Source organism: Anneissia japonica, unplaced genomic scaffold, assembly GCF_011630105.1.
Source record: "Anneissia japonica isolate Jap-2015-1 unplaced genomic scaffold, ASM1163010v1 scaffold19324_len49073_cov133, whole genome shotgun sequence".
NCBI classification, from domain to species: domain Eukaryota; kingdom Metazoa; phylum Echinodermata; class Crinoidea; order Comatulida; family Comatulidae; genus Anneissia; species Anneissia japonica.
In genome coordinates, this window is record NW_022745830.1 from 24346 (window position 1) to 41203 (window position 16858).

At 35.2% G+C, this 16858-nt stretch overlaps 1 protein-coding gene across 1 annotated transcript; it reads left to right on the forward strand.

The window, feature by feature from the left end:
* Positions 1–6906: 6906 nt before the first annotated feature.
* Positions 6907–16858, forward strand: LOC117120037 (LON peptidase N-terminal domain and RING finger protein 1-like). Its single transcript, XM_033265035.1, has 9 exons — positions 6907–7010; positions 10997–11039; positions 11300–11404; positions 11979–12165; positions 14296–14358; positions 14766–14965; positions 15340–15461; positions 15681–15854; positions 16681–16858. Exons 1-9 carry the CDS (start codon positions 6907–6909, stop codon positions 16856–16858), a joined length of 1176 nt encoding a protein of 391 aa, XP_033120926.1.

Consider the following 16858-nt stretch of genomic DNA (forward strand, 5'->3'; position numbering starts at 1 on the left):
TCCTGCTGGGAAATCCTGGCGCCATCCCTGGGTCGGAGTCCCTTGGAAAGCCCTGAAAGTTTTCAGGGATGGTCTGAGGCAATGTGAAAATTGCAATAAACGCATCATAAATAATATAGTAAGCCTAACAATAGTTAAAACTCAATAGTGGTGGATCCAGGAATTCAGAGAGGTGATCTGACGCAGGGAGGGACTTTACAAATTGAGGAACCACCCAAGAAAATTTATGATTAGTGCACCTCTAGATGACCAGAAATTACACTCTCAGACTTAAATTTGGATAGGGCATATTTTTCTTGTTTTAATTAAAAAAATTTAGGGTGTTGGGTGGGGGTGGGGACATTGAATCCACCACTGCTCAAAACATTATTTACCCAAACAGTGGCGGCTAGGATATAATTTATGAGGGGGCTAAGATGTCCGACTGGGGGAGGGGGATAAGTATTTATGCTGTCTCTGTAACAAGAATGCGCAGCGTTGTTTGAGGGCCGAAGACCCGAGCTCCCCTGCCCCCCCCCCCACTGGCGCCGCCACTGTATCCAAAATAGTCATAATCACTAAAAAAAAAAACAGCTAGATCACATCCTAAAAACAAATTTATGCGGGGGGGGGGGCTTGACCAAACCGTGTGAGGGCTTAAGCTCCCCTGCCCCCTCCCCCCACTGGCGCCGCCACTGTATCCAAAATAGTCATAATCACTATAAAAAAAACAGCTAGATCACATCCTAAAAACAAATTTATGCGTTTTCGCCTCATCAGCAGTCACTAAGACATACTCTGAATCAGGTGTCGACTCGATGGGGTTTTATGTCATACCCAGGAAGAGCGCAATGTGTTTTAAAGGGTGAAGGTGGGGGAGGGGGGACATCGCACCTCAGACCCACTATGGTTGGGGCTGAGGTGCGAAAATTTGAGGGAACCATAGAGATCTTATTAATATGTGTGATGTACCATAGTAAAATTCATCATCATCACATCATCATTATATAGTCAAAATGAAACGCCAGCAAATTTCTCACGATCTTTTATCAGGGATCTACTTAATATCCAAGACAACTTTGGCCTAACTGTAGCTTACTATGTAACTTACTTTTCCCCCTTTAGCACAATTTACTCCACTTCTTCTAAATTTAGTATTTTCATTTGCATTACTGAATTTATAATACAGTTCATAATTTCCAGTTTGTACTAAATCTTTGTGTAAGCTATACATTCGTCAATGCCAATGTTATTTAGAGCCGGACAACTAAAGATGAAATTAATGATGAATATCCTCATCAGAATTAAGAGTGCATAATTTGTACATTTCTTGTTATTATCCAGATTTAATTTTGAAGTTCTATTGTTTAATGGTAAGGCAATCTGAGTTTGAATTTTAATACAATTCCTTCAAAATCTAATCAATTTTGTCAATGAGGTAATTTTTGAGTTAAGGTTTTAATTTCAAATGTCGCATACTCTTAAAGAGATGATTTGTTTTGGAGATCCGTTCTCCATGCATCTATCCTAATGATATCAAGTTTTCTCAAGTTTTCGGAACATATGGATAATAAAACTCTATATTGTTCAAGAGAGCTGTGAAGATATCATTTAATTTACATTCACATTTCATATGAATATCATTTAGGCAAGACAGAAATTTGTACCATAAGTCTTTTAACTCACCATCGAGTTGTAACATTCCAATTAATAAAAGTTTAGGCCATTGGTATGATTCCATAGTAATCAATATATTAAAATATTTTACATGAGAAATTTGATGAAGATCATTAATGAGGGACCATCCAAGTTCACCATATAGTGCTGCACAAGGTGTGTTCCTTGATGCTTTAAGTATAAAACGTGCCATTTGCAATTGCAGGCGTTCTAATTTATTTATGTCTATTCTGCTTAGTGAGCACCAAACTGCACAGCCATAATTCACAGATGGTAGTCCAATGGTTCTCCACAGAATATCACCATGGTGACTCTATTAAAATTATCGAAGTTGCTAATGATTGACCTAGCTCACTCGTACTAGTAGTAGGCCCCTTATGATTGGGTGGGAGGGGGGTTACTATGGAGTTTAGTTATTTAAGGTTGATCCCAACTAGGCCTAATAAAATGATAATTTAACTTCTTCATGTATATTGAATGGTATGTTATTTTAAAATTCAGTGTTAATATAATTATTTATTTCTTTGTTTTAAATAATAGAAATATTGGTATGCTGATTTGTGTTTCAGATGTTCACCGTGTGGTAACTATACAAATGCTTTTAGAAACCAGGCCAACCACTGTCTGATGATAACCTTTGATGGAAGAAAACATGGAACGATCGTCGAGGCAAATACAGTTTGGAATAGAGCAAAAGTTTGTTTCAAATGTAGATTTAATGATAAAAAAAATTAAAAAGAACGTAGCAGCATATCAAAACGAAATTAAACATTGTATAAATATTGTCTTGTTTGTTCATTTTAAAGTTTTGTTTAGTTAAAAATTAGTAAAAGGAATAAACAGCCTCTAATATATTGAGTATAAAAATAATGTCTCAGAGTATACTTGTTCTTTGTGAATCTTCGAGTTGAAAATAAAAGATATTTGATGTAGGCTACAGCAGCGAATCAAAATAAAAATTAGTATTGTAGAGAATTTTGCTGATCGAAGACGCTCGTTTACCTAAACAGGCGTGGACATGCAGGGGTCTTGGCCTAGTTTCACCATTTTCCTCCATGGTTTCACGAAAAAACCTCAATGTTTGGGGTTATCTTTTGGAGCATTAGCTAACCAAAACTCTTAATCTCAAATTTCCAGTCAATTTGGTATAGTTACTCGCATTTTAATCAACATTATTCAACATCAAATAATTTTATGTGCTTTTTTGGGAAGGGTGCCATCCCTGAGATGTCTAGATAATCTCGTCATTCTCAATCCTGCAGAAAAAAAAGATCAAATGACGAGATCCTGGGTCTGCTGATGTCTACATTCTTCAGAAGAGATGATCAGATGACGAGATCCTGGATCTCGTCATGTCTACATCCCTCAGAAGAGATGATCACATGAGGAGATTCTGGATATCGCCATGTGTCAACATCCTTTACATCCAGGATCTTGTCATCTAATCATCTCTTTTAAATGATGTACACATGACGAGATCAAGGATCTCGTCATCTAATCATCTCATTTCATCTTTCTATGTGAAAAAAAACACGGCTTTTCTTCATTGCCATTAAATGAGAAGTATATATTATATAAAAAGTATGAAGTAAGTTATAGGCCTACTTATAATAATACTAAAGAAAATTATGAATTAAAAATGAACATAACCAACTCGACGTAAGTGGGACTTGAACTCTAGCAGTTGTCGTAATGGCGAGGAGTGATGTTGGAAGTTACCATTCTAAAGAACCCGAGCTTGTGAAGCAGTGGCGTAGAAGTCTTGAAATGGGGTGCTGTGGCGTATCTAGACGTCTTGAAATGGGATACTGGACAGGATGGGGGAAGCTCAAGTGGGTGAGGGGGGGGGGGCGCAATGACCAGCTGTTGAGGGGTGCTATAGCTCACAAAATAAGGGATTTTAACTACTTCCCATTATTTTTTGGGGGTAGGGAGACTGGGGAGGGGGCTCGAGTTATTTTTGGAGGGGTGTGCACTGCTGTGAAGATAGACCTAAGTGCTTTTTTAATTAATCTACCTTGCATATAAAATCGAGAATGAAAATTGTTCATGCATTTGACGCTGTTTGTGTTTAAGTTTGTTAGTTTGAAACTCATTAGAATACGCAAATTGCGTCATACAACATTTTAACAACTCTTTTATTGATATTCAAAATATGTAGAACGACGTCATATTTCAGTATGCACTTTTATCTTAGATGTGGCCTTTAATTGCTTGGAAAAACTTTGAAGAAAATTAATGCACGGGAAAGTGACCAAAATGCCGGACGGAAAACTGCGCACATAACGGGGAGAAAAAAAACCACAACAAAAACAAGAACTGTGGGGTGCTTGGCGTATCAAGAAGTATGTTGCTACGAAGAATTGAACAAGAACTGTGTTTGCTAACGCAGGGAAAGCCAATCAGAACAAAAAACAATACAATTATTACAGTATTATTATATTCATGAGTTTTCCCGGTACAATGAATAAAAATATTATAATGTACTAAAAATAGGATTTCACAAAATAACACACACTGAAAATATGAAAAATTAAAATAGAGAAAATATAATAATAAACTATATCTAACAAATCTATCTTTTAACATCTTATTTGCACCAGAAATTATTCATGAATCTGTCAGTGTCTATTTGTTTTGTTAATGAGGTAACATTTATATTGGATCTTAAAACATTTTATTTAACACAGCAGCTTCAAATTAATAAGATATTCACCTAGTCACAGTTCTTAGGATCAGTCACAGTTACTATAGGAGCAGTAACAGTTCCTATAGGTCACAGTTCCTATTGGAACATGTAGTCACGTTACAGTTTCTATAGGATCATATTGTTATCAAAGTATACCTACTGCTATTACTGTACATTCCTTTTAATGACATTATGTGGTGATATACTTTTGATGGATTTATACAGCATTGAATTATGCACGGTTTTTAAATTTTGTAATAAAATGTTTTAACTGGTAATTTAATTGAAGTTTGATGGTTTTAATTATAGCTCAATTGTTAATAAAATATTTTAATCAATAATAATATATTTTGAATTGTTTTATTTCAATTTTTAATGTATCAATATATTGCTTCCGAAATATTAAATGTATGCCTCAATTTAAGATATTGTTCAAATTTTAGATTTTTATAACTTCTTTATACAATATTGTCGGTTAATTAATATTAGATCCTTTTTTCTGTATCATTTTATAAATATTATTGTAATTAATGTATGAATTTTGATATTCTCAATTGTTTATATTTTGACTGTTAATTTATTGTATTCTTAATGTAAAGCGCCTTTGAACATGATTATTCATGAAAAGGGCGCTATAGAAATTTGGTAAATAAATAAATAAATAAAACTCATTATTCTGGATAGGCTAGGCCTACTGTAGTCAAAAATGTAAAAATCGATTGAATATACTGGGTTGCGATGATTTATAATGGTCTTGTTAATTGCTAAAGATTGTTTTTATTTATCTATCTAATTTTCAGATAAAAGTCTAATATTTAAGATTGAAATATACATTAACAATTCGATTTTTAAGTTACACGGTTGCAAAATTGTAAATTTGAAAAGTTAGCCTTTGTGCAAGTCAATGCAAAACTCTTTTCTTAGTGCTTAAAGAGCGCCTCCTTGTTTTGCTCATCAACTCTATTTGCATAATTTTGTGTACATGACGTCATACCGACGGATCCTCACACACACATCGATTAACACAACACACGAAAGATCGTATTGGAGGAAGATAAGTGTTACTATAATAATTCAAATTTATGAGAAGTCTTGATTGTGTTCGATGCATTTACTAAATGAAGCGTACAATTTCCTGAACCTGCCGTAGTTTATTCTGGAAATATAGGTACTTGTGTGTGTTATTTTTTTTCCATAATTTTGATTGCGCTAGGCCTAGCAAGGCCTTGACTTTTTGTTGGGTTCTTCCTACCTAACTGAGTCTGTCAGTGTCTAGGCCTAGTTGGTTCTTGCTAGGCCTACAGCTTGATAGACACAGACACATTCGAAGGACGATACTAGGCCTAGAGTAGTAGTGGTAGGCCTTGCTGTTATGCTTTCTTATATGCAGTAATGTATTAACTATGCTGCTAGGCCATGTTGTCTATATTGAATAAGTCAAATTATTTTTACTTTTTTTCTTTTTTGTCAAATTAATTCTTTTTTATTCACTTTACTTTAGCTTTATTTTTTAGAATGCTGTGGCTAGAGATACTGTACCATATTTCTACTTCCATTTGCTAAAGAAAGGTACGGTAAATGGCATTACGTCAACATCACCCAATGAAGTGCTGAAATGTGGGTGACGTCATCTTTCAAGATTGGAATTGCAGATCGTCTCCCACAGTGTGAGCGGTGTGACTAGCGAACAATGTAGGCCTACTGAATTAGCACAAGACTAGGCAAAGAGTACAGTATTTTTCTAAGTCATCAATAAATTGGCGAGGGTTCCACTCAGTAATAAGAGTCACGTCATTCATCTATTAAACCATATCAAGCAAGGCCTGAATCCACAGTACCAAACTTTTGACGTAGGTCCAGGCCTTGCTTGGCTCAGTCTTTGGTCTAAACCATTTACATGACAAAACTTGCACTAAAAAAAAACTGAATATATTGTAAACTGTAGTAAAAGGATTAATTAATATAGGCCTACTAACACTTTATAAACCGTATTAACTGTTTTAAATGCACCTGCATCAAAAGTATATTTAAAAAATTTGACGCTAATCATCGTGTGATGGAGGAAACTCATTCTCTCAATCAGGATTTTGGCCGAATGTTTACGTTTGTCGATTGGGGGAAGTACCATAACAGCGAGGGAGTCTGAATAAAGTTCGGTAAATTTACGGTTGCATGTGTATTCAAAGTGTATCAGTGTTTTGGTCAAATTGTACAGCGTGGTAATTTCGAATGTATTTACTGTATAACCTTCTTGGATTAAACTTGGGATGAGATTTTTGGGGGATTGAGAACTTCAGACTTGGTATGACCACTGAGGAATTAGTTTATTACTGATGACTAAAATTTCTGCAGGTGTGTGCTTGCGGCATCAACATTGCACATTTAGTAAAGAGCGCTGCATTGAGACCACAGGAACCCTTACCGGTAGGTGTCTATTGGAACATTACAGTAATGATGAATTTTGTTTGTTATAGGACTCACAACATGGCAGTTGATTGGGATAATAGCGATACTATAATAGCCTTCATTTGGGGGTCAAGTCAGTAAATAAACACATCATCATGGATGTGACTTGTCGTCAGAGTTCATTAAAAGACATCAACAATCGTCTACATGAAGACTGGCAGGCAAAGATCAACCAAGAAGGACGCATCTACTACCTCAAGTAAGATACCAATCACTATTTCATGCGTAATATTGTACTATAGGATAGTATCATACTCCAAGTATCGAAATGCACGCTATCATGTCAGAATTCAGTATTTCAACATTAATTATGTCATCATCAGGAATGAGATATTGTACTGTAGATTTGCTTATTATACAGTTGTAATTATACTGTATTCAAATTCAAATTTCTGAGAGTGTCATTTCCTGAAATCTGGAACGTACCATTTTAATCATATTTTTTTTTTTACCTTAGCCCTAACTGTAGTGGGTCTAGCCCCCACATCGAGGGTTCTTACCACACTGGTTGGCGGTGGTCGGGCCTGTCCAGCACTCAACATTTCCGACCTGTATTTTTAAGCTGCCTACCACCTCTATTCTTCCAATTGATAGTGGGGAAAAAACGTAGGCTAACAAACAAAAACTTTCGTTACACAACTACTAGAATAGGGTGTTGTTGATTAACAACTCATTGGCTAGACAAAGACACTTGCTACATTAAATAGGAAAAGATCAAAGTTTCTGTGGTAATGTTAATTTGATACCCTACAGGCGTAGGCTTAGTTGTTACCCTTTATTGAGCAACACACGATCGAATCGCCTTCAAATCAACGCACATGTGGAAACCCCAAACTAGTTCGCATGAACCATGGAAGTTTGTTTCGTAAATAGACGTTAAATTATAATGTTATATGTTTGTTAATATAATAAATGTAATTTAAGTTGGTATCTATTTCAATCATTAAATATATTACTGAATCACTGTGTTAACTTTTCAAAAACAGTGATAAGAGTTGGAAGCACACTATACCTATTGTTTTCTTTTCACTCTTACTCGCGTCATGAAAACATACACCTTGAGCGAGGCTATTATTCCCGCTCGCGCCTCTCTGCATCCACCCCAACCCATCAGTACTTTCTTAGTACAGTAGAGTGGTTCATATGCTCACTACATAGAACAGCATGATCTTTCTCACTGATCAATTTGGAGATTCCCCATGGATGTGCGTTGATTTTCCGTCGATTCGATGCGTGCGTTGTTCAATAATGAGTAGAAATTCCTTTGTTTTTTACAAATGTTTGTTTTGATCAACCTTGTATTTTAACAATGCTCTTTTTGGAAAGATTTGATTTTTGTACACCATGGATTCATGGGTGCATTCAATCATAGCTATGATATTCTTTGATTTTTTTTATGCCAAACTGGGGTGGGAGGGAGTGGAGTCAGAGACCATGCCCCTTGGGTGGGCGTGGTCGCCGACCACCACTACAAAATGCTGGTGAGAACAGTGCACATCTGTGATCGCCCTCCATGGTCCCCCTTAAAATTGAATTCCTGGATTCGCTACTGGCACTATATCTTATTCTTATGCAGATGGTCTGTTTATGTTTGGAACATTATTTCCTTTCTCCCTCCATCTTACTTTAATACTGTACTCATTAAATACCATCTTAGTAAAAAAATCAAGCTAAAAATCTGGCTACCATAAATCCTTGAATATACGGCACTCTCGTATAAGTGCCGTTCACGAATAACCGCTGCACCAAACCTGGTTTTTTGCTAACAATGCTCTTGAAGAAACACTACAGTTCTTAATTGAGAGTATTATATTACCGTGTGTTCAAAACAATTTTAGATAAGCGCTGGTCTCGAATATGTGCTGTTTTCAAATAAGCGCCGCATTAAAGCCTCCAAAAATTGCTGCAGTGCTTATTTGAGCATTTACACTATAATTTTTAGTGTTTTTATATTAAGGAATCTTTGCCTCCTCAAATATTGAAAAATGTTGTTTATGGTTAATGATGCTACAATGTTGATTTCTTTTTATTGAAGATTTGTTTTATTACTTAAGTTTAATTTAATATTTCAGATTAGTCCGGGAGCCTATTTACAGGTCTGGGCCTCTTTGGTCCCCAGCACGTGTTTGTACTGTAGGCCTACTAGTGTAGTACTGTAGTTAAGAGAACAAGTGAATATAAGTAAAGATATACTGTAATAATTACTATTATTAATATTAAACACAAATTCAGCAAGGCTCACTAAATAGCGAAAAATATTTCTTATGCACATCAACAATTTGCAGCACATAATAATTAACTCATCACCAACAGAGATTGGACGCCATCCATTAAAATACTATTAAGTAATAGCAATACAAGTCCAAACAAATAAAACAACAAAAAGAACCAAGTGCAAATATGGCATATCCAAACAAAAATGCCTTGTCATAATCATTTTAGATAATGTAAAGAGGATGATAATAATAACAAAATTACTAATAGATAATTTAATAAACAAGTAATTAATAATTTAAAGGCATTCATAATGTAGAAATAGTGATTATTAAAAAATGTTAAAAAAAAAAAAAATCGGGTAAAATATAGCTGGAGAGGACAGATCGCGTGACTCATAAGAACTAATCACGTTTCATTGTGAAGCTGCTGACATCAGTACCCACCCATTATTAGAATTAATATTATTCTGTTATAGTTTGACATTTGCTGGCTACTAAGCAATAATTCTGCATAATTAATGAGCTAAAACTCATATTTAGAGTGGCCACTCCCTTGTGTACTATACATGTAACTGTGTACGTAACTGTGTGTACTGTATATGTAACTGTGGGTGTAACTGTGCATGTGACTGCGTGTAACTGTGTGTGTACTGTGTACAGTATGTAACTATGAGTGTAACTGTGCATATGACTGCGTGTAACTGTGTGTGTGTGTACTTTGTATGTAACTGTGGGTGTTTCATATTTACTGAGTTTAAAATATCTGTCAAATATGTTTAGTTAGTTAGTTATTTGCCTGTTATGCCTCTGGCATGTATGGCAGCAACAAAGTCCTTCCACTTAGATCTGTTCTGGGCCAACTGTTGTATGGTACCCCATGTGTGCCCAGAATCCTCAGTTCTGTCTCCGCAGTCTGTCTCCAGGTATTCTTCGGCCTTCCTCTCTTTCTCTTTCCTTCTGGAGTCCAGAATAGAGCTGTGCATGTGATGTCATCTGATTCTTTTCGAAGTACAGTATATGGCCAATCAATCTCCATCGTTTCCTCAGTAGAATAGTTACCATGTTATCCATTAAATAACTAAATAGCTATATGGTGTTTGGCCAGAAGATGCGATGTATCCTTCTAAGGCTCTTTGTATGAAAAACAGAAAGTTTATGTATGTCTACCTTTGCCATCCGCCAGCACTCTGAACCATATAATAGTGTAGAGAGAACGCAGCTTTGGTATAATTTAAGCTTGGGCTTGATGCTGTATTGCCGAGACTTCCACACATTGTTCAACATGCTGAAAGCATTTCTGGCTTTGTTGAGTCTGTTCTTAATGTCTTTTCCAGCTCCCCCATCGTTTGTGACTTTGCTTCCTAAATAAACAAATTCATCAGTGCTTGGAAGATCTTGTCCATCCAGTTGAATAGGTGTGTCTTGAGGGACATTGAGATACATAACTTGTGTCTTTTTCTTGTTTATCTTCATAACTATCTGTTTGGCGACCTCATTGAGCTGAGTTGTTTTCTCTTGTAGATGGTCGTGACAATGAGAAAATAGAGCTACTGTAGGTCATCAGCAAAGTCTAAATCTTCAAGTGTTGAGAAGAGAGTCCACCTGATGCCTCTTGTCTGTCTAGCTGTTGCTTGACACATAACCCAATCGATGGTAATGTTAAACAGAAGTGCCGACATCACACATCCTTGTCTAACCCATGTCTTTACTTCAAATTTGTATTTTGTATAAATTGTGAATAGTATTAGGCTTAATCATAATATGCCTGAAAGTAATAAATAATAAAGTGTGGATTTATATACTGCAAAAAAAGAAGAGGTTTATGCAATCAAAAAAAAAAATCTATAAATATACAAATTAGTCCCATTTAATAAAAGAAGAAATTCCATTCATTCACCTTGCATGCGATCTGCTCACCAAAATATTTCAGTTGAGTTTATTTCACTTTCAAAACTTCTATTCTGTACAGGAACGAAGCATTTTCAGACTTAGTTGATGCAAGTATCAAACTGGTACAATAAGGACGGCAATTATTGTACAAAAAGAATGTGAAAGATGATAGTCTGATCTGCTAAGATTAATAACTGATGTTACTGGCCAGAATTCAAAGATTCAGGAAATGTTGTCAGAGCATGCAAACTTACACTCATGTGGCCAATGGTAAATCATTAATAACTTTTTATTAAAATTTTATTTTATTTATTTAATTAAATAAATAATAATGAATTTTTATTACAACAAATTAATTTTTATATTTTCTTTGAAATTGAAGGGATATTTCATAAATGGGCGTTCACTCATGAGGACGGGGAAGTATGAAGAAGCTCTGATATCGCTTGACCCCAATGTCACCAGCGCTAAAACAACACTGGCTCAGGTCAGAAACTATGTAAATAGTACTGCAATAGTAAGATAGTTGTTATGAAACAGTAAATATAATCTGGTTCTACAAGGTCAGGTCAGTGGACTTATGTAACTGCCAATCATAATGCAACTCATTCTTATACTTAGTTAACATTTTATCTAATGAGTTTCAGAAAATAATTATAATGCTAAATGTATTTTTTAATAATTAGATAAATGTAAATAAAAGTAATTTTTGTTTTTGCTTTTTTTGTATATGATGTTTTGTTACTCAGAATTTATGCTGATCCTTATATTTCCTTTTACAGCCTTAAAAACTTATTTTTTTTATTTAAAAAAAATATTTAACATTAGTTATTTTTAACTAATCAGTAGTAATATTAAGCTTTATTCAGATAATCAAATCTTCTTGGACAAGAAAACAAACTGTTAATGCCCATATCGAATCTTGATGTCCCCATATATAGTTATAATGTGCCCATAAATAGTCATGATGTGCTTATATATAGTCATGATGTTCCAATATATAGCCCTGATGTTATGATGTGAAAAGTACAATTTTTGTTATTACTGACATGCTTCCCCAGGTACTACAGAAAATTTTAACTCACTTACCAACATCGGAAAATTTAAAATGTTCAGAACTTCAACATCATGGTATTCGTGGTAGGTGTGCTCATGGAATGACAACACCATTCAGCGTCTTCACATCTGGATTGGATGAACTGGCGTCAGCAATACTTGTAAGTTTTAACCAATCAGCACACGGAGGGAGTACATAGTAACCAATCAGGTGACAGAGTGAGTGCAAGTAGTAACCAATCAGGTGACAGAGGGAGTTTGTGTAGTAACCAATCAATTGAAGGAGAAAGTGCGAGTAGTAACACTAGCAACCAAAGCTCTTCCACAGATGTATGCTTTAAGGTAATTGAAAATATTTTACATATTATTACATGATTATTGATTTTTATTTATTGAATTATGATGCTAATTGCTTACTATGACAGAAAGAGTTGTAGCCAAGGAGAAGGAAAAGAAGAGGTAGAAAAAGAAGAGAAATGGTGGGATGACCCGTGGCCTATTGAAGAATTTTGAATTGGGGGGGGGTAGGGGTGGTGTGTATTTTATTATATATGAAGGGGACTACCACAGACCCATCATGGTGGGGGGTCTGGCTATGAAATCTTATTTTGCTGGTATGCCTTGTTAACTGGAAGTTTCAATGTAATTTTCTTTGGCGAAATGGAGAGCACCTTCTTTTCTCAATTCGTACTACTTACAGTCAATCACTATCACTTACAGTTTTCACCTTGAAGCAAATACATATTTTTCAAGAAATATCAAATATATTAATATTTTCTACAAAAAAAAGTTTCAAATTTAATAAAACATTTACATAAGCTTTAAAAGTATGGTGTATTTTAACTTGAATTTGCTATAAATTGGATAAAACTCAATAATTCTAATTTTAACAGAGGTTAATTGAGGAATGATTGAGGATTTTTAGGGTTAATGATGGCTAACTATTCGAAAATTCAATTCAAAGTCAAAGTAGTTTTCAGTTTTATTTTCCGCCTCAGCTTCATAGTTGAAGCAGTCAATCTTTAGACAAAATTTTAATCAACACATAACTAATTGCAACAGAAATTAAAGTAGTTTTCAGTTTTATTTTCCGCCTCAGCTTCATAGTTGAAGCAGTCAATCTTTAGACAAAATTGTAATCAACACATAACTAATTGCAACAGAAATTAAAGTAATTTTCAGTTTTATTTTTAAGCCTCAGCTTCATAGTTGAAGCAGTCAATCTTTAGACAAAATTGTAATCAACACGTAACTAATTGCAACAGAAATTAAAGTAGTTTTCAGTTTTATTTTCCGCCTCAGCTTCATAGTTGAAGCAGTCAATCTTTAGACAAAATTATAATCAACACATAACTAATTGCAACAGAAATTTTTTTCAGAATCTGTTCTTGAAATGTACACATATACATACTAAAAGTCTGAAAAAATCCAATGGGTTAAAATCAAATGGTTTATCGCAAAACTGCTGTGTTGAAGCGTATAAAAGCCTGGTGTTGCCAAGTACTTGCTAATTCAAAAAATTGTTAATAATAAGGTAGATCGGCGTGGAACACATTGGTTTGTTGAGTCAAATGAATCTGTTGCCAGGTGATCTTCTAAATAATACCTCCATGGTTGAAGCAAGAGTTGTTAGTAACAGAGGGGGTAGAAAAGAGTTGCTAATAACAGAGAGAGTGGAAAAGAGTTGTTTATTATAGAGGTGGTGGAAAACTGTTGCTAATAACAGAGGGGGTGGAATAGAGTTGTTCATAACAGAGGGGGTTGAAAAGAGTTGTTGACGGAGTGAAAAAGCATTGCTAATAACAGAGGGGTGGAAAAGAGTTGTTCATAACAGAGGGGAGTGGAAAAGAGTTGTTGACGGAGTGGAAAAGCATTGCTAATAACAGAGGGGTGGAAAAGAGTTGTTCATAACAGAGGGGAGTGGAAAAGAGTTGATAATAACAGAGGTGGGGTGGGGGGAGGTGGAAAAGACTTTTTATTGCGTGATTGATTGAATGATTGAAATAATTTTAATTTGTTTTTGTACAGGTGAGCGAGAGCTTAGCTTCTAAATCAGGAAGCAATTCTGAAGACACTTACTGAAAAGATGAAGTAAAAACCAAAGGTATGAATGAATTATTAATTAATTAATAATTAATTAAATATTTTACAATGATTAGAAAACAATTTGTTATGAAAGAGACACATTAGATATTGTTATATCAATTTATTATTGGGGAAAAGGTATCCCAAATACATTGTTGCGTGGCTAAATTAGGTGCAACCTTTAGTTTTTATTTTAGCGAGAGATTTAATTTTAATTATAATTTTGTGTTTTTTCAGACGCCTTTGATATTGGTGCAGTGTGCGCTCAAAAGAAACGAAAGCATTCTGACCCCACTACTGGTATGTCTACTTTCAGTGTTCTTATAAATGCTTTTATACATAATGATTATACCATAATAACTGAGAAGTCGCACGACATTATAGAATCCGTCCCAGTGAACAGATTGTTCATAAGGTATTTGATCTGATGACTGGTGTGATAATGTGAAGCACTTTAATACGTTCGCTGCCAGAGACTTGCATTCACGTCCACACCTCTCCAACATTCCACTATTGTATTGCACGTAAACTCTCTGGCAGTGGTCGTAAGAACCCAGAATTAGTGATTTCAATACAGTTGAATGAAATGTTTTTCATATGGTGGCACCCTTGATAACATGGTGTATGGGATGAAAGTAGGAGAAAAGTCTTGGCAGTTAATGTGTTAAAACCCTTGGAATGAAAACATTCTTTTTTTTCATTTGTAGGTACAGAGTTGAAACCATGTGAACCAAGGTTGATTGCACCGCACCTTCTAACTCGAAGCGACTACGAATGTAGCCTTTGTTTTCGGCTGCTTCACAAACCTGTAACAACACCATGTGGTCATGCCTTCTGTACAGGTTGTCTCAATAGGTGTTTGGATCATAATCCTCGGTGTCCGCTATGCAAGCACTCCTTAACAGAGGTAATTCTAATCGCACCTCGCATAAAAGCAATAAGTAATTGCTCACTGTATCTTAAGATACAGAGTGGGGGTAGTGGGGGACTGGAAATCACATGTCTCCTCAACTCCATTGTAATTTTACATGTGTTGGTAGAATCATTATGTTCTTAAGAATTTATTTTTAAAATGCTATGCCCAACATTTAATTACAAAGACACTATTACAGTATATCAAGTTGCATACTTATTTTAAAAATTCAATACAAATCAAAGAAATTAAAATTTTCATTTGTTATTAGGTTTATTTATTAAAGTTAATACCAGGTTAATTTATTAGAGGAGCGAAATTATACTACATGAATCAAACCAAAGACAATATTTTTATTTCTTTTACAGTATTTAGCAAGCAAGAAATTTTCAGTCAATGTTCTGATACAAAAGATAATAAAACAGTACTTTGAGAAAGAGTTTCATGAACGAGAGGAGATCCATGCGGAAGAAATGGAAGAATTACGGGGGTAAGAATCTTGATGTTTGATTAAAAACAACCTACAGTTTTGTTCATTTCTGCTAGAATATATATTTTTGAATTGATGGTTTATTCAGTCTTCTTCATATTTCAACAAATAATAATGTGATTTAGTTCTTTTAATGTATGTGATTTTCATTGAAAAAAAGAATGATACAAAACAATTTTAGCATAACTTATTTTACATATTGATTTTTCTCTTATACAGGGCATCTAAAGGCCATGGAGAGTCCGTGATCCCACTATTCATTTGTACGATTGCATTTCCCACAATCCCCTGCCCATTGCACATCTTTGAGCCTCGATATAGGTTGATGATTCGTCAGTGTATTGAGTCTGGGTCTAGGCAATTTGGAATGTGTGTTCCATCAGAACAAAATGAGAGAGTACTGAGTTTTTATCTTTGACAATGAAAAATTACACAGGAGATTTTTTACAATACAACACTGGTAACTAGATACTGAAGAAACACCAGCCAGGTGACTTCGCTAGAATTGAAGAAGCCCCAGGCAGGTGCCTTCGGTAGAACCCAAAGAACCCTCAGCCAAGTGCCTTTACTAGAACTGAAGAAGCCCCAGCCAGGTGCCTTCGGTAGATCCCAAAGAATCCTCAACCAAGTGCTTTCACTAGAACTGAAGAAGCTCCAGCCAGGTGCCTTCGGTAGAACCCAAAGAATCCTCAGCCAAGTGCCTTCACTAGAACTGAAGAACCCCCAGCCAGGTGCCTTCGCAAAACCTGAAGAACCCCAGCGAGTTTCCTTAGCTATAACCAAAAAATCCTCAGACAAGTGCCTTCACTAGAACCCCCAGCCAGATGCCTTTGCTAAATTCTGAAGAACCCCCAGTCAGGTGCCTTCGATAGAACCTGATGAAGCCCCAATCAGGTTTCCTTCGCTAGAACCAGAAGGCACCCTAGCCAGGTGTCTCTATCCTTTATTTTGCACTACTGTGCATGCCCCAAGTTCTGGATTGGTTTGTTGGCTGCTAAACACTAGAAATTGTAAATACAAGATGTATTACTAAATTGCCATCCAATATGTGATGTTATGCCATGATAGAGCAATTTTAAATATGAAAAAAATATATATATTAGCAATAAGTAAACATGGCTGTAAGTTGAAAAAAAAACTACCTTATTTGATAAGGATAATGTGATAAAAAATAGATATTAAATATTTAAAACTAAATTTAATTTTCCATTTCTCTTAGATTTTCTGATTATGGTTGCATGCTAAAAATTGAAGAAGTGCAAACATTGCCAGATGGAAGGTCAATCATTACAATTGTAGGGGGGAGGCGATTCAAAGTGTTGAGTCGGGGAATGCGTGAAGGGTACAACACAGCCAATGTGAGGTTTATTGAAGATGACACTGTACAAGGTATGTAG

Bases quoted from the DNA above. Each gene is read 5' to 3' on its own strand.
- LOC117120037 (XM_033265035.1), top strand. From the start codon at position 6,907: ATGGATGTGACTTGTCGTCAGAGTTCATTAAAAGACATCAACAATCGT. The intron at 11,040-11,299 runs GTACAATAAGGA...TTGAAATTGAAG, and splicing joins TTGATGCAAGTATCAAACTG to GGATATTTCATAAATGGGCG. The intron at 14,359-14,765 runs GTATGTCTACTT...TTTCATTTGTAG, and splicing joins GCATTCTGACCCCACTACTG to GTACAGAGTTGAAACCATGT.